Here is a 22,557-nt window from a genome sequence, read left to right on the forward strand (position 1 = left end):
TTTTGATTTTTGAAATTAGCAATTTAATACACATTTTATGGCAAATCATTAAAAATTGATATTTTTGATATTTAACAGTACTTGAAGTAAACTTTATAAATCTGATGATTTATACTTAAAGTGTATTTAGGTGGGATGAAAAGCCGACGATCAATTGAAAATTTTGACCTTTGGTATTGAAGATATGGATTTTTTTCCCAAAAATTAGGTCTTTTTGGGAAAAAAATCCATATCTTCAATATGAAAGGTCCAAATTTTCAATTGACCGTCGGCTTTTCCTCCCTGCTACATACACTTTAAGAATATATCATTAGATTTATATAATTTACTTCGAGGACTGTATTATATCAAAAATTTGAAAAATATCAAATTTTTATAATTTGTCATAAAATTTGTATTATATTGTGATTTTCCAAAAATGAAAATTATTTGATATCAGAAAGACATGCTACGTATTCAGAATGCAATTCGATAGGTCTGGGGTGCTCTCAGGTCCCACAAAAAATACTGTCGAAACCCAATAAACGCTCATTTTAGATCCCTTAATATACCAAAATTCAAATTTTCAGCCAAATGTAACACAAATTGTTTTAGATTTTTAACCAAAAATTTTGGCTTGCAGTGAGGCAAAATTGGGGCTAAGGACCCAGGTCATTTTGTAGTACTGAATACTCACCCCTTCCCCAGGCTGTATCCAAATTCATCAGAAAACTTAATCTAGATTTACTGTATGTATGGTACTGTACTACTGATCCAATTACATTCCCATGCTTTTCATTCTTCATAATGGCTGTATAATGTAAAGAATGGTGGGGTATGATGACTAGTAACTAGTGACTAGCATAATATAGACAAGTATCTTAGCACCTTAGCTTCATGTCAAGATTGAGCCTAATAGACTTTGAACAATGCTGGGAAAATATATCTAATATTCATCTTTTATTACAAGAACTGTTTGATTCTGGCAGATTTATATACATATATGACAAGTTATGTAATGTTATACTTAATACACACACTATGATGACTGTCCATCAAATGGCTCTATTAAAGTCGGCAAATTTAAAGTCATATTTGCGCACAGTTCAACCAACCAAAACGTCAAGAGATATTGTATATTGTATGAAGTTAAATGCCATACTATTTTAAAGCATGTGACATAGAGGTCAGTCGAGTGCAGATCCGTTGGAACATGCTTTTCAATACGGAATAAATGCTAACCTCATCGTGACATCATCCAAGCAGCAAAGTTCATTTCCCATTGAAAAAGTGTTATCCGACGGATCTGCAGTTGACCATTCTGCATATGTTTTAAATATGAAGTCAAAGAACATGGTGGCCGACTTTACAAGAGGTTTGTGATGGATGGTCATTATATTTTTGCAACACATAATAGCATAATAGTGTTCTGTCACATGGGGTCAAATCAAATTCACTCGCAGGTCTGTCATAAACACAAACATGTTTTAAGGTGGACATGCCAGATGCATGCATTAAATAGATATGCATTGACCTTATTGACAGCACTAGTTAAAAGCACTACTAGCCCAAGTACATGTGACATCAAAATGTATTTCTGCTTTGAAGTTCCAAAAACATAGCATCCAGGAAATATCATGTAATTTTGTAACACAAATATGGTGTTTCATAACCCTTGCAAGTAGTAATGAGGGAAAATTAAAAATATATATGTGAATGCATGGGAAAACTACATACATGTATATCAGAACACAGAAATTGACATACAATGTATATTAGAACACAGAAATTGACAAACTCGGGACTCTCAAAGGTGGGTGACTTGATTGATACATGTAGCTTCATTTCCCCACTTTACCCCATCAAAAATATTTTTCTCATTACCTCAGTAAAATTTTAGGCCTAAGATGTTTCCTGAAGCTGAACAATAATAGTAGAGTAGCGTACCACCCTATGGGCCACTGTATTACACATTTTTGATTCTAGTATCCAAACCATTGGAGCAGTTTAACTTGGAATATGCATGTTTAGGTGATGAAATAAAACGGCATATGATACAATCAGCCCACCAATAATTGTTAGAGTGTTTAAATTACATAATATTTTTCCATCCAACTTCCAAGTTTAAATATCTGACATTGTCCTTGTCAGATTGTTTTTATGATTGTCATTTGCAATGTTTTTATTACACATGTATGTGTGTTAAAAAATAAAAAACAGGTGGTTCTGGTATGATATCTCTGAAAGCACCTGTAATAAATAATATACAAGTGATATATCACTAGGGCTGTTGTCAACAGTATTGTCGATAAAGCAGTTTTCTTGATTGTCATCAAGCATGGAACAATTGTTGACAAAAAAATAGTCAGTAAAATATTAGAGATATGCTTAACATCGCCATTATTTACCATAAAATAACTGCATTAGTCTTCTATTTCATTTGTAAGTGGTGCAGATTATCTTTTCATTACAATCCCAATTTTCTGATGATGCTAGATGTGGAACTAGTATATTTTGAGGCAAATAAACGACGCACAATGTGGTTTCTGAACTTAATATTTTTACTTTATTACTTTGATGACAACTTGTCGATGGCGGGCCTTGAGATTTGACAATGTAAACAACAGCCCTATATATCATACTTACATTTAATGCAAACTTTCAGACCAGCAGTATCGCAGAAATAATATAAACATTTTGTGTAATTAAAAATATTGTGTATAGAAGACACAAAAGTCAAAACAGCCACTTTAAAAATATTCATGGATGTACATTCTGTGGGGTTAGCAATGCACTAAAATTTCAAAGCCTAGCTCTTACAAACATCAGTAACGCCTCTATCAATCATCGAGACTTTAAAGCAAAACTGCAAATATTTGAATTTCTATGTTTTTAGGCTATTTCAGTTCAATGGCAAATCACTGAATACTAGTGCTGTTGTCGAGATGATTTTCGACATGTCGGAATAACTCAAATCCAGATCATTCAAATTTCTTCACATTAATCACTAAATGAATGAAATCCATCATAATTTAGTTGAATATCCAATTGTATATTAAAGCTACGAGTCGGCAATTCACTCATGCAATGCTATATCCCACTCGTTCTGGCACTCATTAGCAGCAATATGCAGCACTACAGCCTGAGGTTTTTTGGCACTTCTTAGCTTACTCAACTTCTGCTCTTTTATGGCGGGATATTCTTTATAGCGACATATATCCACATAATACTGCATGTCGTCGACAACAGCACTACTGAATACATACTGTTATAGCTACTGCAAGCATGATGTTAACTTCCTCTTCTCACAAGTAAATGCTTCGGTGAGATTACAGGATTCCTGAAATACGACATCTTTTCTCGGGTGATTAAACATTGGGGTGTTCATCACATGCAGGTCAGCGGTCACATATTCATACACAGCCATAATTACAGGCCCCATGATGAAGGCTCATGTGCTGAGTTTTTCAGATGCAGCGTCACTGTAGTTCCTTGCAAGATTCAGGATGTCATCGGCAAGTTCTGGGACAGTTGTGTAGCGACACTTACGTAATGAGAACATATCTCTGGAGAAGCCTAACACATGATCCTGACAAAAGGTAAACAAATATATCAAAACACATGGTTAAAACTCACTTCACTTACCAGTGAGGTGACAGTGGTACTACAAACATTTTCTTTTACCCAGTCAATGAACAATTTCTACCTAAAACAAAGAAATCTTTACTCATGGCAAAGCACTGCATTAAACTTGTCACTATGGTCGCTTTGTGAAATGAATGAATGACAAAACAGTATAAAATGACTTTTGAGCTATTGAAACTTACTGGTATGAAATGGTGGCCATGCGCATATTTTGAGGGCGGCTTTGGGGATGCGGGTCCCCGGGGTAAAAGCAGGGGGTGGCAAAAATGAAAGGGCGGTGGAAGATTAAGGGGCGGCAAGAAGAATTATTAAATGGGCGTGACAGAAGGGGCGGCAAGAAGAATTATTAATGAAAAAATGAGGGAAAATTATGGAAAACTAATGTAACTATACCTTTGGCAATTTAGGTGGTGGTGGTAATTGTGTGGGGGGATTCTTTAATGAAAAAAATTGGTTAAAAAATTTTGTGCTAATACCCCCTCCTCCCTCCCTTTTTAGATTTTCGAGGGCCATCCTGGCTGGAAAAAATTGGTAGAGCCTATTTTAGCGCAGTAACATAGCTAAACATTTATCAAAGCAGTGTTTATGAATAATATTGTGAATATCGGTAGCCCACCATACGGTTCTTGGTGGAGTCCATGGGGCAAAGATTTGAGCTACTTTAGATACATGCCATATGCATGCTGGAAAAAATGATTCACATTGTTGATTCAACAGCCTCCCCACACACACACATGGAACTGTCCCTTTATCCACACCCCCCCCTCCCCATTTGAATATGCCACTGGATTAACAGGCTACAATGTGATGAAAAACTATTGAAATTGAAAATACAGTTCCTGACTCATGATTATCTTACAGAAAGTAAGTTGCAAAAAAAATAAGGCAATACAAATTAAAAGATACTAAAACCACTTTTGGTCATATATCTCAAAATCAAATTCAATGATAACTACCTCATGCTCGGGGAGCCAAGACCACTTTCTGTGCACTCCCCACAGGATCAAACCAAACGAACTTTTTTAGGTTCCTGAGATTACCCAAAAACATAATCAGGATGTTCCCAAAAATATAAACTGGCCTCAAGAGGGGTAAAAGGTCATCTAACTTTGCATAGGGTCAAAATTTTAAACTTGTTCAAATTGTGTTAAAAACCATTCCAATGTATTCCCCTAGTCGCAAGGATTCAGAAAATGTAGTTTGACCTATCTAGGACGTATTGTTCTTGAGTTATAACCAAAAAGGTCAAAGGTCACATTTTTGTCTCTATAGGGGTCGAAAACAACAAAGTGCTCCGATTTTGCCAAAAGAGGTGTCAAATTGTTCGTTTTGGTTAAACAAATCAAATAAGGATAGGATTGTAATATCTTGGATGCTTTGTTACCTAGGTAACACAGCAAAATAGGTCAAGTAGGCCCGTAATAGAATTCAAAGACTGGATAGTATACTTACTCTGAAGAAGTTCATTAGCTGTAGAAGATCTGGATCTGAGCCTAGAAACCCCCATGCTAATGCTGGTGTGACATGATACGATATATTGTACACTTTGGCCAGGAAGCCATTAGGATTCTGTAATTAAGCAAGAGATGGGATTATGTTATTAGAAAGTAATTTTCACCTTATCACCTAACAATGATGCACATATATGCACTGTAAACAAACTTACGGTGATAATAAGAAGTAGTGCTAAACATGTTCTCCAATTTGACACACACACACTATAAGTAAAAGTTTATTTGAAAGAGTAACATGTGTTTTACACATATGATAAGTTTGGTGAATTTTATGGTGTCAGAGTTGGCACTGACTTTCAATGTTATAATTTCATGAATATTCCATGTGTTTTGAAAGACCAACTTATCAATTCCAGATCAACAGATTATGGCAACTTACAAGTTTGAAATAAATCCGCTTCTGACAATCACTCATGATGCTGATATTCACTGCCTCCCACTTTATAGAACAAACAATGTATTTTTCTTTTCTGGCCCTTTTTCTTTTACACTCTTTGTTTACAATTTCTATCTCAACTCACACTAAGAATTTCATGGCTTTTCCAAGACATTTGACCTCTCTTTGGAATTTCCATGACCAATATTAACATTATAATAATGACTTTAATTCTGCAATTTCTCCACAAAATACAACGACCATTAAAGAGTATGTGGAAAACCTGCATAGTAATGTGTCCTTTGACCTTCCATACTGTTTAACTGTAAAATGCTAAATATGTGATTGAGGTATTGTATTGCTCCTTCTATTATGGAAACAGGTTTTCAAGTTGACACCCATACATTGCCTATGACATAACCTTAACCTTCCACACACAGAGTGAGTGTGAATTTCAAATAGTGTTACCTGAATGGGCAACTCCATTTGAAATTCACACCTCCTATGTGGGAGATTACAGTCTTATTATGGGGTTTATGGATTACAACTATAATAGCCCAATTGTGGTGATACCCAGCTTCAATATTTGAATCTCTAACATCTGCCTCAAAATTTGATTTACTAAAAAGAATCCAAATTCTAGTTATTTGGACAGACTTACTGACCTGTAACATTCTTCTCTTGGCTGCTAGCACTGACCACACAGCTGTTGATAAGGCCTGAGAAAAGAATATCAACAGCAAAATAGGTTTAAAAATCAAATTACAGATGCCGTATTGTTTGTAATAAACACCCCCAACGGTGTTGCATTTGAAGGGGGACATTTATTAGAAGTGAATTTCAGTGAGAAAAACTGCAAAATTGGGTTCAAATTCCTGATGATGCTCCTGTAGAGCGGAGGGATTTACAACTATATTAATACTACTTTCGATTGCGGCGCCCTCGTAATAGCGTGGAACATGATATCTTCATGGAAAATACAACGAAATTACATCCATTAATCAAGCAAGAATCTGATGAAATTAGTGAAATTCTACCATAATTATGCAACAAACTGGATGGTTATAGTTTCAGTCATAATAGGTTTTGTCTATGCAATTTAGCGATCGTCACTGACATGACTGATGAAAGATTTAAGCTTACTCACATGATATGGCATGAACATTTTTGTCTATTAAAGGTGGAGCATTTAATAGGAACAATACGGGAAGTGGGGTATGAGTATTTACATTAAATCACTTACCGTTTCTTTGACCCTGTTAGACAGCCATCTGTTCTGTGTAATACAAGTTACTGATGTAGGTGGTGATTCTAAATCATCAAAAGCATCCAGTAATAAGAAGTCTAATACAATGTCATAGAAAGACATGAACTGCACCTACATGAAATAAATATGGACAAAATGTTTTAATTGCTCCTTCATGACTTTTTAATCAAAAGACTTATAAAACTGGCTATATGAATGCTATGGCCAATGTTACTTACTATACTAATAAAAACAAGAAGCAGCATGTGGCCTTCACATGTGACATGATCTGATCTACTCAGACCACAGTCTGATATTGGCAATTCTTACCATTTCTAACAGTTACTTACTCAGTACCTACACTTACTGATGTTGAAATCCCCATATACCTGGCACACTTGGGTTATACAAAGTCATGATCTTTTATATCAGTTCATTCTCATTGTCAGAGAATGCACTTCACATTGATCTGCGTCAGATGAAATTGCACCACAGCTTTTAAACTGGTGTGCAAAAGTGCACCCCAATGTAAAAAATTCATTTGAAGACTGATTGCAATGCATACACCCTGTAGTGTGGCCCTCTATAGCAATACGCACATACGCATACTGTACAGAATAAAGCGTAGTATCAACCCGTCTGCCAGATAGCTTCAGATAGCTTCAGATTGAGCATGTTATGCTTATGTTTTATTGTATTTTGCTCCTTATTTTTGCCTATATTATATACATGTATCTCAATTTCAATATTGCCAACATTGGTCTGATTAATTCTGCATATATGTTTATATTAAAACAATTATTTCTGAGTCTATAAAATTAATATGTGGAACATGCACATGTCCTCTGATTGAGTATACACATACTTCCTCACTAACCAAGTGATCGATCCAACATCATTGGGGTTTCCTAAATTACCTCTCCTTCTCGTAGCTCCTAAAGGAATTTTAAAACTATGTTAAACTTGAAGTTAAAGTGCATGAGTCAATCTTGTGTCAATTATCAACTTACCCCTCTCCCTCTGAGCTCTGCTTCAATCTCTTGCCAACTCTCTGAAGCTCTACAGTATTTCATCAAATCATCAAATGTTTCCCCAAATTCTTCCGCATCCTGGGGATAAAAATAATGTTTGAATTAAGAATTGAAGTATTTGATGGATTGTTGTCAGTCAGTGCATCACTACTTATTCTAGACCAGGTGTCCAATGCATTTATTCCCGCAGGCAAATTTCAGCTTTAGATTAGGTCCTGGCAGGCCACACTTTTCATTAAAACACCACCTCAAAATGAGTAACATTTTATTTAATAAAATATAGGATTTTCCCCCAAAATACAGGTAAAAAGAAAGAAAAAGTATGAACACTCACAAAACAGATAAAATCACTGTTCAAATATTTGTTATGGTACATAAGTATTTGTTCAGCTTGAAAATATTATCAGTAAATTGGTAAGCTGAAATTTAAAGTAATATTATTCATTTTGGGGGCTCAGACACACTCAGCAGGGATGTGAGTGCAGTGAAATGAAAAAAGAGGAAAATGCGAAGCGTAGCTCCCGCCCATTGCGGCCGGGGGCCCAGGGGCCCGCTCAAGGGCCCCTGGCGGGGGTCGAGGGGGCGGAGCCCTCCGAAGCTCATGGGTTTTAGCAATATTAAAACCAATTTGATGATGTTGTGAGCTACTTTTTAGCAGAATTTTGTAATAAAGCATAATTAACAAAATCAATTCATCACTAGTTCTAAATGATACATGTAAAATATCACATCCAAAGATATCTACTTTCAAGTGGTTTACAACACGGCACTCACAAAAAAAAAATTATTAAAAAATAAATAAATAAAAAAAAAATAATTTTTTTTTATTATTATTTTTTTAACATTTCGAAGTGGATGATGATATTTCATCATAAAAAGAGCAAGAATTTTTTTTTAGTAGGACGGTACCCTCAAAGCCTATTCCCCAAGAATAGGCGCAAGAGCTTCGCTCGCTACGCTTCGCCTTCAATATTTTAACCAGTACTTTTTTGGTCCTGGTGACAACCCTGATCATGAAATTCAATTCAAAACACAAAGTCATGATACTGCACTACAGTACAAGAACATCGTATACATAAGGCACAAACATCGTGACGTACGCTTTATTACCTGGAAGTAATGTATTTGATGCTCTGAGTTTCAACACTTTCGTGTGCGCAACAGTCCAAGTTACTCGAACTATATAATACGTTCAGATTTACCTCGTTACGACAACCCACAACAATTCAGCAATGGCATCGTAAACAAAACATCGATCCCAACGGCAACGTTCGATGACCGCTGCCATTATGATATGATACTACACAATGCTACACATCCTACCACGGATCTCTATACATGCGGTCGTCTTTCGCAAATTAGTCTCATATGCAGGTTTAATACACGCAACGTAAGCAACGTAAGTTAGTCTCATACATTAAATTAATGGCAGACAGACGGACGGACAACGTATAATGTATAAATCATTGGGGAAAAGCAAAACGCGGATTTTTAGTTCGGGAAACATAAAAACGCGACGCAGGCAAGCTAAAAACACATGCCTGACTCAGGGCAGGCCTATCTGAATGCCAAGCCAGTTATATTGTGCACTCATATTCTATAGGCATCAGTAGTTATTTAAATTTCACATGAATTTAAGTTCAAATTTCTATTTGTATAAATTGTTTCTTTGGCCACTTACAACAACCAAATCTACAAATCCTCATATGTGATGTGATAATGCAAAATTGATATTATGCAAGAAATAACTCATTCAACTTGATTACATCAAATATGACCATCCATCACAAATAGGCTGTAATGTTGGCATTCTTCATTTTTGGGATATTAGACAGGCAACATTTCCTCAAAATATGTGTTACATTGATATACATGTATTACATGTCTCTCTTGCTTGTAAGCAAGGTTGTAAAAATCAGTAAGTGTTGGGAAATATTTTGTTTTCTGCTTTTTGAGAGGTTTAATGGACCACATCTCAAAACAAGTTCTACCAACATTATGACCCATTGGATGGGCATATGCTTGATGCATGTGAAACTTACATAATTTGCTTTAAATAGTACATCTCCTATAATTCCTTTGCCCATTGATATAAACCATTCTAGTATAGTAGCATCTTGTAGTAGTATAGCCATTGCTTGTCTAACACAATGTACTTTGGCTAGGAAGTCCTCATCACTACGGCATCGGAGCATCTTGGTCCTGTACAAATATAGATCCATTATAGATGGTGAAATATTTGATATTATACCAAATGTACAGAATTGTGATCTTATATTATCTCCAGGAGAGCACACATGCCTAAAGGAATCTACAAAGCACAGTATATTGTGATGCAAAACATCAACAATTTTCAAACAAACAAAACACTAAATATGATTCTAAAGACGAGTGTGGACTCGGCATAGGCCAATGAGTAACACCATGTGAAAATCCACCATATTTGATATGCATGGGTCCCAAAGTGTACCTCCAGTATTCATTAGCAAAGGTTCAGAATCAATATATTAAGCACTTTCAAGTATGAGTATTCTAAACATGTTTGTGCATGTAGCGCTTTGTATGCATGTATCAGCCCAACATATTACATGAAAATTGTAAAACAAGAAACACTTACAAATATGAAAGTTTACTAGGCACATGTATTATCACTCAGACAAAGGGGGCCCACTTCTCAAGTCAAGTGTATGAACCTCTCCTAGCTGATAAATACAACCGCTTCAGTCAGGATACATCCAACCGGAAGTACGGAACTAAGGAATAGCAATCATCATTGTGATGATGCCTATCAATCATGATAGGTGAAAACAGGGTTCCTGTTAAGGTTTTAAAAATGTGCGTCCGTAATGACGCAAGTTTGCTGACGAGGTTGCAAAAACTTGCGTCCAGACAGATTTTTAAAGCGCCCATCTGAAATTCACGATTATGACGATACACACGCATTCCCGGGTCTACACCTCATCAAATGTTGATTGTTAAAAAAAAATAAAAGTGCATTTTCGCCGTGATATTCCATCTCCATTCGCTATAATAATTTTTCACATTTCTGTGTCAGTTTTGGTGCGAAACGTGGTAAAAAACAGGTGCAAAAACATGAGCAAAGTCTGTCAATCTTGACCAATATTCGTTCGTACTTTCACTTCCGCGTTTCTATTTTTAAATTAACGTGCTGTTGATGCTACAAAAACTAAAACACGCGCTGCCACAAATAATACTGAAAAAGGGTTATCATTTAGATTTTGTCTTTAAAATTGCTTTTATTCATTGTAACAATAATACTAATAAAGGAAACCTAGATTATTAATAATGAGAAAAAAAACTTAAAATATTAAAAATTGAATATTGTCAGGTTGTGATAAATAATTAAATAAACACCGCACGTTAGCGGCACGTGCTAGTAAACAAATCAATCGGGACTCCCCAGGCCATGTGATCAAACAGCTGTACAGCGATCGCTCGAAAGCATGCAAAAGTGCACGATTTCCTGACGTTGCATTTACAAATATTGCAGAATTTACTTCAATTCTCAGCAGGTGGGTCAAAATTTTGGGGCTTTTATTATCTTAAAATATAAAAGAATAAAAATTTCTTATTTTTATCATCAATTAATGATACAATTTGAAGTTTTGTCTGCGTCCAAATGCATGTGACATGGACGCAAAATACTTGATTAGCCATGTGAATTTGCGTCCAAATTTGTAAAATACGCGTCTGGACGCAATGACGCACACTAACGGGAAGCCTGGGTGAAAAGTAGTGAATAAATGTTTTGACTTTTTTTCAGAAGAAATCTCTTGTAATGATGCTTGTGGTGACCGTTTCTAATTGTTCAATGATACATTTTCATGGAAGTTGCTTACCGTTTTCTCCTGCATTGAATACCACCTTCCTGTGCTGCCTGTAAAGCTCTCTCATACAGATCTTGTTTTCTATTCAGGGTAGGTGATTCCAATCCACTAGCCATTTCCTCCAATTCTGCAAGCTACACATATTGTAATAATAATAATACACGGAAAAATTATTTAGTTTGTCAATGTACAAAAACACCTGCCCTAACATACTGCTTCACTTATGCTGGTTTCAAACTTTCCTGCCGCTTGCCGCTTTGAAGATAATTTACTTCATTGCGCACTGGGCAGTCGCACCAGAATCACTAGCGGTGACCATCGGCAAGCCGATATATTGATCACTCCACCGCTTTGCTGCGGCGGCAGCACTGCTGGGAGTTGAATTCAAATCAACTCGGGATGTGCCGCTCTGATGTATGAGAACAGAATATGATTTAGGAGGCGTGCTGAGTGGCAAGAGAGGTTTTCAGAGTCACGCCGCTGCCGGTCAGTAGTGTGCCACTACGCTTGATGAAGCGTCACACCGCTCAGCAGCAAGCGGCAGAAAGTATGAAACCAGCATTAGTGTGTTTGTAACTATTATATATAATAACGTTTTTGTTGAGAGTGTCTGCCTCTTGTCTCTTGTGTCAAAAAAACCTCGTTTAGAGGCATATATATGCTTGTAGACGGAATTTTATGGTATAATATAAACAGAAATCCATACAACACCTATGGAAGACATGACCTTAATCTCCCACACAGGGGTGTAGATTTCAAATCAAATCATCCATTCAGGTAACCCCATTTGAAATTCACACACCCTGTATGGAAGACATGACCTTAATACTCAGCACAGGGGGTGTAGATTTCAAATGGAGTCACCCATTCAAGTAACCCCATTTGAAATTCCCACCCTTGAGTGAAAGATTAAGGTCATGTCTTCCATAGGGGATGTGTGGATTTGACCTGGAATAGCCCAATCTCTTGTACAACTTACCTCAGTTGCTGACACAAATGAATCCGTAGTTGAATCATTATCACTATCTGATAACCTCCTCTCTTTGTACAAGGACAGTTCACCACTCATCTCATTCAAATCTGATGAACTCAACACTGATACTGGCAAACTAAACACAGTCTCTTCATACTCAGCTTGCAGTGAGTATGCATCACTTAGGATTCTTTGCAATCTTTGCTCCATATCTAGTGGCATATTAGGGCTATTTCATTATAAATGACAACATTGAGTCCCAAAAGGGGTCAAAATTCAAACTCATTTATTTCATGCAAATTCATTATCATTTCAAAGTTCAGATGGTGTGTCAATAATTCTCAAAATATTAGAGCGTCAAACCCTCAGGAACCATTAAAAAATTAAATTGAATTTTTGCTGTGTAAAACATAGCTGCCGTCTGGAGGGACATTTTTTAAACAATTTAATACACAACTTTGAAAGAGTATATGTAACCAACATTGGGTTCATACTTATTCATATTTAGTCTGTAATAATTGTTGTATGTTCCTTTACACTTCAGTGTCTTAAATATGCCAGTTTCAATATAAAACAATTAGTAAATTGATACTAATCCAGATAAATGGTGCAAAATTACTACATATTTTAAGGATAAACTTTATCTTCAAATGAAAAATTCATGAAATAGTCATTTTGTCCTGCCCAATAGCTACACTGATGCATAAGTGAGTATTCTGCGTCAATCTGTTGTACTAGTCATGGAAAACCTAAAATAAAAGACCCTCCTGTGTCATTTGTTCTGGATAGGACACATTTTTTAACACATAATAAAGCATACTTTAACTTTAGAAATAGCTGCATCAATATTATTGCATCAATATTATTGCATAAAAGATCCCCAGCATTTAAAATCCACTACAAACAGGGTTAATATTCTGGTTAAATTAGGAATATTGCAATTTTTAGCTAACCGAAGTTCAATGCAGAATAATATCATATGTGTTCTCAACAACTGGACAATAATTTGAACACTAAAGTGGTTTGTAAGCATAATTTGCAATAAAATGCAAAAATTTCTTGTGGGTTTGGCTCTTTGAAATTTTTATTTTTTTAGTTTGTTTACCAATTCATGGAAATGACATAATTGTGCTGGAGAGGACATTTGTTAAATTGCAAACAGAATCGTGGATACAGGCTTGCAAAAATGCAACAAATACCAAATCATGTGCCACATTGGTAGAAGGAAGACCACTCTTCCTCTACAAATTTCACATTCTATGATATAATCCTTCTTATTTCAACAATTAGTAATTAACTTCAGTTCTGGAGAGGACAAATTTTTAACGCGGAACTGTGGTATCAAGAACAAGTGGTCTACTGTATGTAAAATAAATGAATTCCTCAATCAGTGCCCTGTCCCATCAATTGGTAATATAACACAGATTATACAGGTAGGGTAAGGGTTTATATTTCCTCTTTAATGTTAACAAAAATGGAGGCATGAATTGGAGAGGACACTCATTTTTTATTTAACGCAAAAATGCCAATTTTGCAAGAATCGACAGAATTTTAACATTTTTGCACCAATTTTCACCATTCAACTTGCATGATGTTCCACACATATCATATTTTCATTGCAACAAGCACATTGCCATAGAATGTACCTAATTTTTCAAAGAATTAATTCAGAATACATGGGCAAAATGAAATGGGACTCAAAAATTGGGTTAAAAATGTACCTTTTGGCAATTTTTTATACAAAAAATAGACAGAATTCTGTAAAAATGCTCATGTAGCTTGTAGTTTGTGGCATACTTAGAATTAAGTTAATAACACTGCATTATCACCCTAATTATATCAACCAGATATGATAAAAGCCATTTTTGTGAACGTGTCATTTATAATGAAATAGCCCATTATCCTGAAAAACACAATGAGAATTATTATCTGTACAAAGAAAGTATTGTTACACTACAGTAGGAATTCCAATTGATTGAACGCAGCTTTCAACAGCTGTACTCGATCCAACTGCGATCGTATATCACATATTTCAAACTACAACGCGAAACGCACGATCTTGGATACAATACTAACCAATCACAAGTGCGTTGGCATGGTTGGATTCACTTCCGCATTACTAACGCACACATTGGCGTACATCGCGCATTGTATGCAAAAAAAGTCACGCTATGTCAGGCTGTATTCATTGTAGAAGAGAACAAGTTCTTGATGAACAAATCAATACCAAAATTTGATACCAAGATTTGATACCAGACTAACAATGTGACTAATTAATTCCTGCAATTATTTTCCGATTCTTGCTCTAACTTATAAGAGATTAATTTCATTTGACAAAAAATGCCATGAAAATTTGGGAATTGCATTATTGCACAGTACTTTTTTCAAAATATACTCGCTGCAACTCCAACGTTATAGGGGGTTAACAATGACTTTGGAAAAGACATACAAAACAACAAGAAAGACAACAACAATAACAAAATGACATTTCTATTTGCTCCACCTTTCATTCCTTCCTATGTTTGACAACTAATTTTTTTATCATTTTTTACATTTTGGATTCAATATTGCTTCACTTACAGTTTCATCCAATCCATATTCCTCTGTACCATGCTGTAAATCATCTACAGCATGCTCCCAGTATGCAATTGCAGATTCAAATGACTCCACTCCTGCATTGTAAAATAAACACATAAATGGTAAATACTCGATAAATTATTAGATTCTTCCAGTAGAAACAACATGCAATAATTTCAACCAGCCCCTCCTAATACCACCAACCAAAATCGTTGTGTTAGTGCAAGAATCTGCATTTTTGTCATACAATTTACTTCGTTCCATGCGTGTGTATCAAGCATAAAATCAATAAATATGTTAGACATTCATGCAGGGCTCAATTTGGTACATATTTAATAATATTTATTTATCACCAGGGCTACATATGGATATTATTTGAATATTTCTGAACAGAACTAATATAGCCCTTACATTTCGCATGCCATGGTGGCAATCTAATAGAAATAGGGGACAACAACATTTTGCTATATTGTTACGACCTCTACATACATACATTATATCTAAGGACTGTATTACCTAACCGAAACAGCCTTTGGACGCTGACAGGCTCATTTGTTGGTGTGTGTTCTCCACTTCTTAAAGTTGATTCACTGGCTAGTGAGTTAACAGAGCCAGCTAAACTATTGTTGGCACTGGACTGGCCAGATTTTTTGGACAGCAATGACCTATTTGACCGTGAGAGTCTTGACATAGCTCTGGGTGAACCACCTTGTGGGCTGATTAGTGGTCTTCTGTAGGCAACCTGCATAGCTGTTGGTAAACAGTAACATATAAATAAAGTCAATGTGAGTAAAAGTAAAATGCAATACATTCAGAGTCTGTTGTAGTTTCCGTTTTTACACACATGTACAAATTTTGGGCATTTTCAATGTCATGAAAGGAATAACATTTTACACTGCACAATTTGCCGACACAAATATTTTCTTTACTTCAACATAATTTTCTATAGACTTGACTGGTTGAAACCTCATTTTAAGCCTAATTTTATATTCTTTCACTTCAGTGCAACTAAAATTTAGAACAATAGTGTTGTTGTAAATGAAAAATGCCACACGTGACCGTGTGGATGTGGTAACAGTACCTTGTGGTAATGTTTTTGAGTATGACCTAAACATAACCTTAATTTTTTTATAATATTCATATCGTTTCAAGAATACTCACGTCCATTAGAACTCCTGCAACTGAGACTACTATGTCTTGATAGACTGACATTCTTTCCTTTCTTTCTTTTCTTTCTCTTCAAGAAACTTGCTGCAATAATCAGACTGGCTACTGCTGATACAGCTACAGCAATAGCAATCCTAGCTCGAAATCCTAATGGCATTTTTCAGCTTTCCTGAAAACTGAATTTGTTTAAAATAAAAAAGTTCCATCAATTCAAACTTTTAGCATACCGTAATGTTAAATATTAAATTCCATACTAACTATGCCATTTTCACCCACATTAGGGTGACAAAATGGTAAAATTCTATGATCAGAGCTCTTTGTGTGTGTAGTGTACGGTACAAATGTACATGCACAGATGAGGTGACATCAAATACAAAGGCTGAGCTGTAGTCTATGCTTGAGAAAACGGCATGATCATTGATCACTGTACTTGTATGTGGATCCTGGGTTTCTCTAGTCATTGCTAGGCATTACATGAGAACGCATACTGTGCAATATGCTCATCAGGTGTGTGGTATGCATAATCACATATATTCAGTGTTCGAAATAAGCACTTATCCTCTTGTCCTCTTGTCCAAAAATCACTGGGGACAACCATATTGAGATATGTACTTATCCTCTGGACAACCACTATATTTTACCTCTTAAGTATGACACATTTTGGGGACAACCAAAATGTTTTGAGGACAAGCAGAATTTATGCTTTGGTTGTCCTCAGGACAACCTCTATATTTTATTTATTTCGGACACTGCATATATTGTATTGTGGGAAAGAATTTCCCTCAACCTGACTTCCGATAGAGAAACCCAAGATCCATGCCTTATTCTCCTTTAATCTGATTCAGCGTCAATTTTAAAAGCACAAGAAGTTCAAGAGCCACCCCAACCAAATATGTCAAAACAGACTTTCTAGTTTCTTTTCTAAATTTTTTAATAGTTCAAATCGAGATGAGCCATGTGTCAAGCATCACACACAGATGGCAGATGCAGAATTGATAAATAAATCATGCTAATCAACAATCATGGCAACAATCCTGCACCCCAAAAAATCCATGACGGTCCACTTCTAGCTATTTTCTCCAATAAAAGGTTCAAATTGAAAAGAAAATTGACAAAATATCCACTTTTTTTTGATATGGAATTCAAGAAGTCCTAAAAAGGTAATACATTATTTAATTGATTAAATGATCTACTGACATCATTTAGAATATTTTAATAATTGGTTTGCAGCATTGCTGAACTCACAATATGGACAATCATCACCCTGTTGTGTTGGCAGCTGTGTTCATTCAAATGACATGAATGAAATTGCTTCTCGATCAAATTATTAAATGATTTTAAAATATTTTTCAGCAAGGTAAACACCTGAAGTGGGGTTCCGATTGGCTAATTGAATCACTGTCATTAGTGTTGGCGATCCAGAATCAGTAGATTGGGGATTGGTGAATTGGGACTCAATTGGTCTTGATTCTAAATCGCGGACAAATCCCCTATGTTGCCAATCTTCATACTGATCCAGACCTGCCAACCTACTGTCAGAAAGAGGGACATTGAGGCCAAAACCTTGTGCATGTACAGTACGGTACCGACAATTTCCAAGACTTAAGGTGTTCAATACTTTCAGAATTCAGGGAAGGTTTTGCAGTTCTGAATTTATCACAAGAGACTAAAGAAAATGCTACCGTATAGCCAGGGTTCGATTTAACTTGTGTCATGGAGCAAAATGCTCCCCATTTTGGACAACCTGCTACACAAATTCCAGCTTGTATAGCAATTTTTTACAATGTAAACATACATGTAAATAAATGTAAAAACAGCAGAAAATGATGCAAATTTCACCTTGAAATTTTGCTACACGCAGGGTTCGATTTACTTTGAAAAATGTGCGTAGCAATTTTTTAGCGAAAACCTTATTTAGGTGATGTTCCATGTACCTCCATGTATGTAGTTACTCCATTTCCGGAGGTTCTGCGCCTGAGCGCAAAACCTCCAAAACCGGAGGTTCTGCGTGATAACGTCTTGAAACTCCGTTTTGGAGTTTTTTATACATCATAAAACCTCCGATATTGGAGTTTTTGTGCATCAAAACTAATGTTAAAAAATTGTTTAAACATGCTTAAGGTAGCTGCCTCGGATACAACACCCTTGCAGAAAAATAGCTCCTGTGTCTGATCAATCAGGTCTATCCATTTAAATCTTTTAAACATAACAAAGAAAAGTATTTTCCCCACCTATTTTAAGAGTCTTATAAGAATTGTAACAATTCTTATGTTTTTCTTTATTTTTTGAAAATTCCCTTAATTTTGACAGTTTTTGATTTTTTTTGCCCACTTTGGAAGGAGCTATGGTTACCAAACTTTCAGAGATGGTACCGTCAACCAGTGCTGTACGGTGCGACCAATTTAGGCGCATTGGCGACTAGATTTTTTCTAATGCGACTAAACCTTCAATTCCTGGCGCCAATGGCGACCAACTAAAAGCTTTTAATTGCCAGCAATTCTAGTATATCGGTCAAAAGTTTTGATTGTTTTTTAAGTACTCAAGATGGCGTCATAATCAAAAAGAACTTTGAATTTGATGAACTTTTTTGGAACAAGGAGAAGGAGGATGAAACAAAAAAAAGCAGGGAATCCAACAGCTATTAATGATGCAAGTTGTACTAGTGGTGCTATGTAAGGTCATGGAACTGGAAATGGAAGTAACTTGAACGTAGATTTAAACCATTGTGGCAGACTTCGAGCGGTTGGAATACGAGTTGGCGCCTCTTACTTAGGAGCAAAATTTGGGCGCCTAAATTTATCAAGTTAGGAGCCATTGGCTCCTCAATCAGTTTTGGCACCGTACAGCACTGTATATAAGCTTAATATCTAAATTCTCTCGTCAGTTTTTCTGGATAAAGTGTTTACTTTTTGAAAAAAATTATTTTTTCCATTTTTAATTTTAGGGAATGTTAGAAACACTGTAGCTTAAAATAGAAACACTTAATTGGAAAAAACTGACGAGAGAATTTAGATATTATTTACCACCCCTGAAAGTTTGGTAGCCATAGCACCCTTCCCTGTTGGCTAAAAAAATCCTAGAATTTAGGTAATTTAGTGTTTCTAGAAAAAATCAAAAAATCATAAAAAAGTACCAACATTCCTGTTAAATAAAGTAACACTAAGTTAGAAAATAAACTTGGTTTGAATTATTCTGTGATATATTGGCAGCAAAATGAAACTTAAAACTTTTATATACAACTGCTTTAAAGGAGAGAAAAATCAGTTTTAATAAAATCTTTGTTTTCAAAAATGTTGCTATTTTGAGAAATTGGCAAAGTGCCAAAAGCCCTTCCCTGTAGTAATTCAATGGGATTTTGAGATGACAAAAATTGCGGAACTGAAAAACGCTTTGTTGGAAAAAATTAAAACTTGGCAAGTAAGGTTTTCTCATCAAAACACACATCCTATATCATTTTCAAGGAGTTCTGAGCATGACACCATAGCCGATACAGCCACCTTAATCTTAATTACTTTTAGTATACGCAAAACTCCAAAATCGGAGTTTTTAGCCGTCACTGCAGAAAACCTCCGATATTGGAGTTTTTAGCATCAAAACTAATGTTATAAAATTGTTTAAACATGTTTAATCTTAATTACTTTTAGTGTGGATACGCAAAAACTCCAAACTCTGAGTTTTTGCGGCCGTCGCAAAACCTCCGATATTGGAGTTTCTGCGTATCAAGACTAATGTTATAAAAATTGTTTAAACATGCTTAACTTCATTACTTACACAAAAACTCCAAAATCGGAGTTTTTGCGCCCGTCGCAAAACCTCCGATATTGGAGTTTTTGTGCATCAAAACTAATGTTATAATAAATGTTTAAACATGCTTAAATTCTTCATTATACGCAAAAACTCCAAACTCTGAGTTTTTGCTCCCGTCGCAAAACCTCCGATATTGGAGTTTTTGCGCATTAAAACTAATGTTATAAAATTGTTTAAACATGCTTAATCTTAATTACTTTTAGTATGATACGCAAAAACTCCAAAAACGGAGTTTCTGCGAACGTTATACGCAGAACCTCCGGTTTTGGAGGTTTTGCTCGGCGCAGAACCTCCGGAAATGGAGTAACTACATACATGGAGGTACATGGAACATCACCTAAATAAGGTTTTCGCTAAAAAATTGCTACGCACATTTTTCAAAGTAAATCGAACCCTGCGTATAGCAAAATTTCAAGGTGAAATTTGCATCATTTTCTGCTGTTTTTACATTTAAATTTGCCTTCTTTGAAATTTTCAGAAAGCAGGACTGTCCCTCTTTTTCACTTTGGAAAACCCCAAATGAGGACCAGGCCCTCAAAATGAAGGGCATGGAAAATAATATTTTTTGTAGACTTCATCGAAATTTGAATGCGCCGCCAATCTTTCTGCATATCTTGCGTCCGTGTGGAATGACGCAATAATGTTTCCCATGGTAATTGGTGTGTTGTGCATAGTTGTTTACAGAATTCATGTGTTTGGAGATTAAGAGGCGATAGTTATCTGAATCAGGCCGATCTGTGAAAATTCATTGAAATCGGAGATTGGCACTGCCAATCTTGGGGTGAATCGGCCAACACTAACTGTCATCATCACATTCATATCGGCACCTCATTTTTGATGATCAAGCTGTGTAGCAACGTGTGACATATAATTCTTTTTATGCGATAATCAGGAAGAGTAGTAGGCAGTGTTGGACGTAAGACATTTTTATGCGTAGCATTATCAGCTTGCACTACTTGATTTTTGTTACATTTGCACACTTCACTGTACATATAAGTCTATGGCATATAGGCCTACATGTAATTGCTAGATACATTTCCAAAATTGTGTAGCAAAGTGATACGAGCTATGGCCCACGCTGGCAGTCAGGCAATCGTGCCGCCGTTTCCGTGTCGGTGCGCTCACCCCGCTCACTGTCTTTATGACTATCCACTATCGTCTTATAATGTATAGGTCATGCGAGCGCCCTGTTAATGAGCGACATACAGGGAGCTTTTGTGTTCCCTTTAACTTAAAGTTTAAGGACGCTGATCTGCACCGACCAACGACTTCACACACAATCAGCCAATCAGATTATTTTCTCGCCGGTCGGGGCCAAGTCACATGCATCCATTCATGCATTGGAGTGAAAACAACTTATCGCATATTTTTATTTGCAGTGCCAGAGAGTCGAACCTGGCACAATAGTGTGATAGCTTGTGATACACTCCAGTCCAGAGTTCAGTGAATGCGAATGTTGTTTTCACTCCAGTGCTATTGTCAGCGGTTCATGCCGGATGTCCGACCGACATAATTGGTCTGTTGCTAGTATGTCTAGTTTTGTCAGACGATTGATTCAGTCTTCTTCTTCTTCTTCCTTTGAAGTACAGTAATTGTCGTACTGTGTGCAGCATGGCAGTGCAAATGTGGTGAGCAGGAACACGACTTCCAGTGATGCTCTTGGAGAAACTATTTACAGTACAGAATAAATAGTTTCTCCAACAAGAGCATCAGCAGTCAATTCAGTACCCACTTCCGTGTTTACGCTCTGCATGCTCTCAAAATGTAAACAAGTGCCTTTTTAAAGTTTTTTCTCTGACAAAAACTTTGGGTGAAAAACCAATCAAATTGCGTGAATTCTTGACAAGAATTCATGTATTCACTGAATTCATTTACTGAATTCATTCAGACTGACTGAGATGAGTCATGCATCAATCAATGCATGCATGACTATGACATACATGAATTACCGTAATTAGAATTTACAATTGAAGGTTAATTTGTAGCTAACGTATAAACATCTTACCAAAATCCAAATGAAACATGCCTATCTATATTCACTACCGGTATTGTCTGATTACATTATAACAATGTTAGTACAGAAAATAATAGCCTAAATAGGTAAGCTTAAAATTTGTGTTACACCACCTGACGAATTAATCCACCTGCCGTTCCTGCACGTCGCGCGTCGTCTGCAATGACAAACATAACTTAGAAACACCAATTGGGACCAATTGAACAAATTCATATCTCAAATTTCACACATTTCACATAAGATTTAATACAGTCAATCATTTGAGCTACAGGTTACCACGGATTGATAATGCACTGTTTGTCAAAGTCTTTAAAAGACGTTGATAATGATACAGAAAGCTACATACAGGTGTGAACTTAGAAATAAAATGTTTTCAAAAG

The 22,557-nt window shown here is 36.0% G+C and overlaps 1 protein-coding gene across 1 annotated transcript; it reads right to left on the bottom strand.

Moving 5' to 3' along the window:
- Positions 1–3,030: 3,030 nt before the first annotated feature.
- On the bottom strand, positions 3,031–22,349 carry LOC140137866 (mitoguardin 2-like). The gene is made up of 12 exons (XM_072159668.1): positions 22,169–22,349; positions 16,351–16,532; positions 15,706–15,939; positions 15,165–15,284; positions 12,619–12,824; positions 11,652–11,773; positions 9,834–9,993; positions 7,771–7,869; positions 6,758–6,892; positions 6,180–6,233; positions 5,077–5,193; positions 3,031–3,568 (listed from the first exon to the last, which is right to left on the bottom strand). Exons 2-12 carry the CDS (start codon positions 16,511–16,513, stop codon positions 3,431–3,433), a joined length of 1,548 nt encoding a protein of 515 aa, XP_072015769.1. The 5' UTR covers positions 16,514–16,532; positions 22,169–22,349; the 3' UTR covers positions 3,031–3,430.
- Positions 22,350–22,557: the final 208 nt, after the last annotated feature.

This window comes from Amphiura filiformis, chromosome 17 (assembly GCF_039555335.1).
Source record: "Amphiura filiformis chromosome 17, Afil_fr2py, whole genome shotgun sequence".
Classification (NCBI taxonomy): Eukaryota; Metazoa; Echinodermata; class Ophiuroidea; order Amphilepidida; family Amphiuridae; genus Amphiura; species Amphiura filiformis.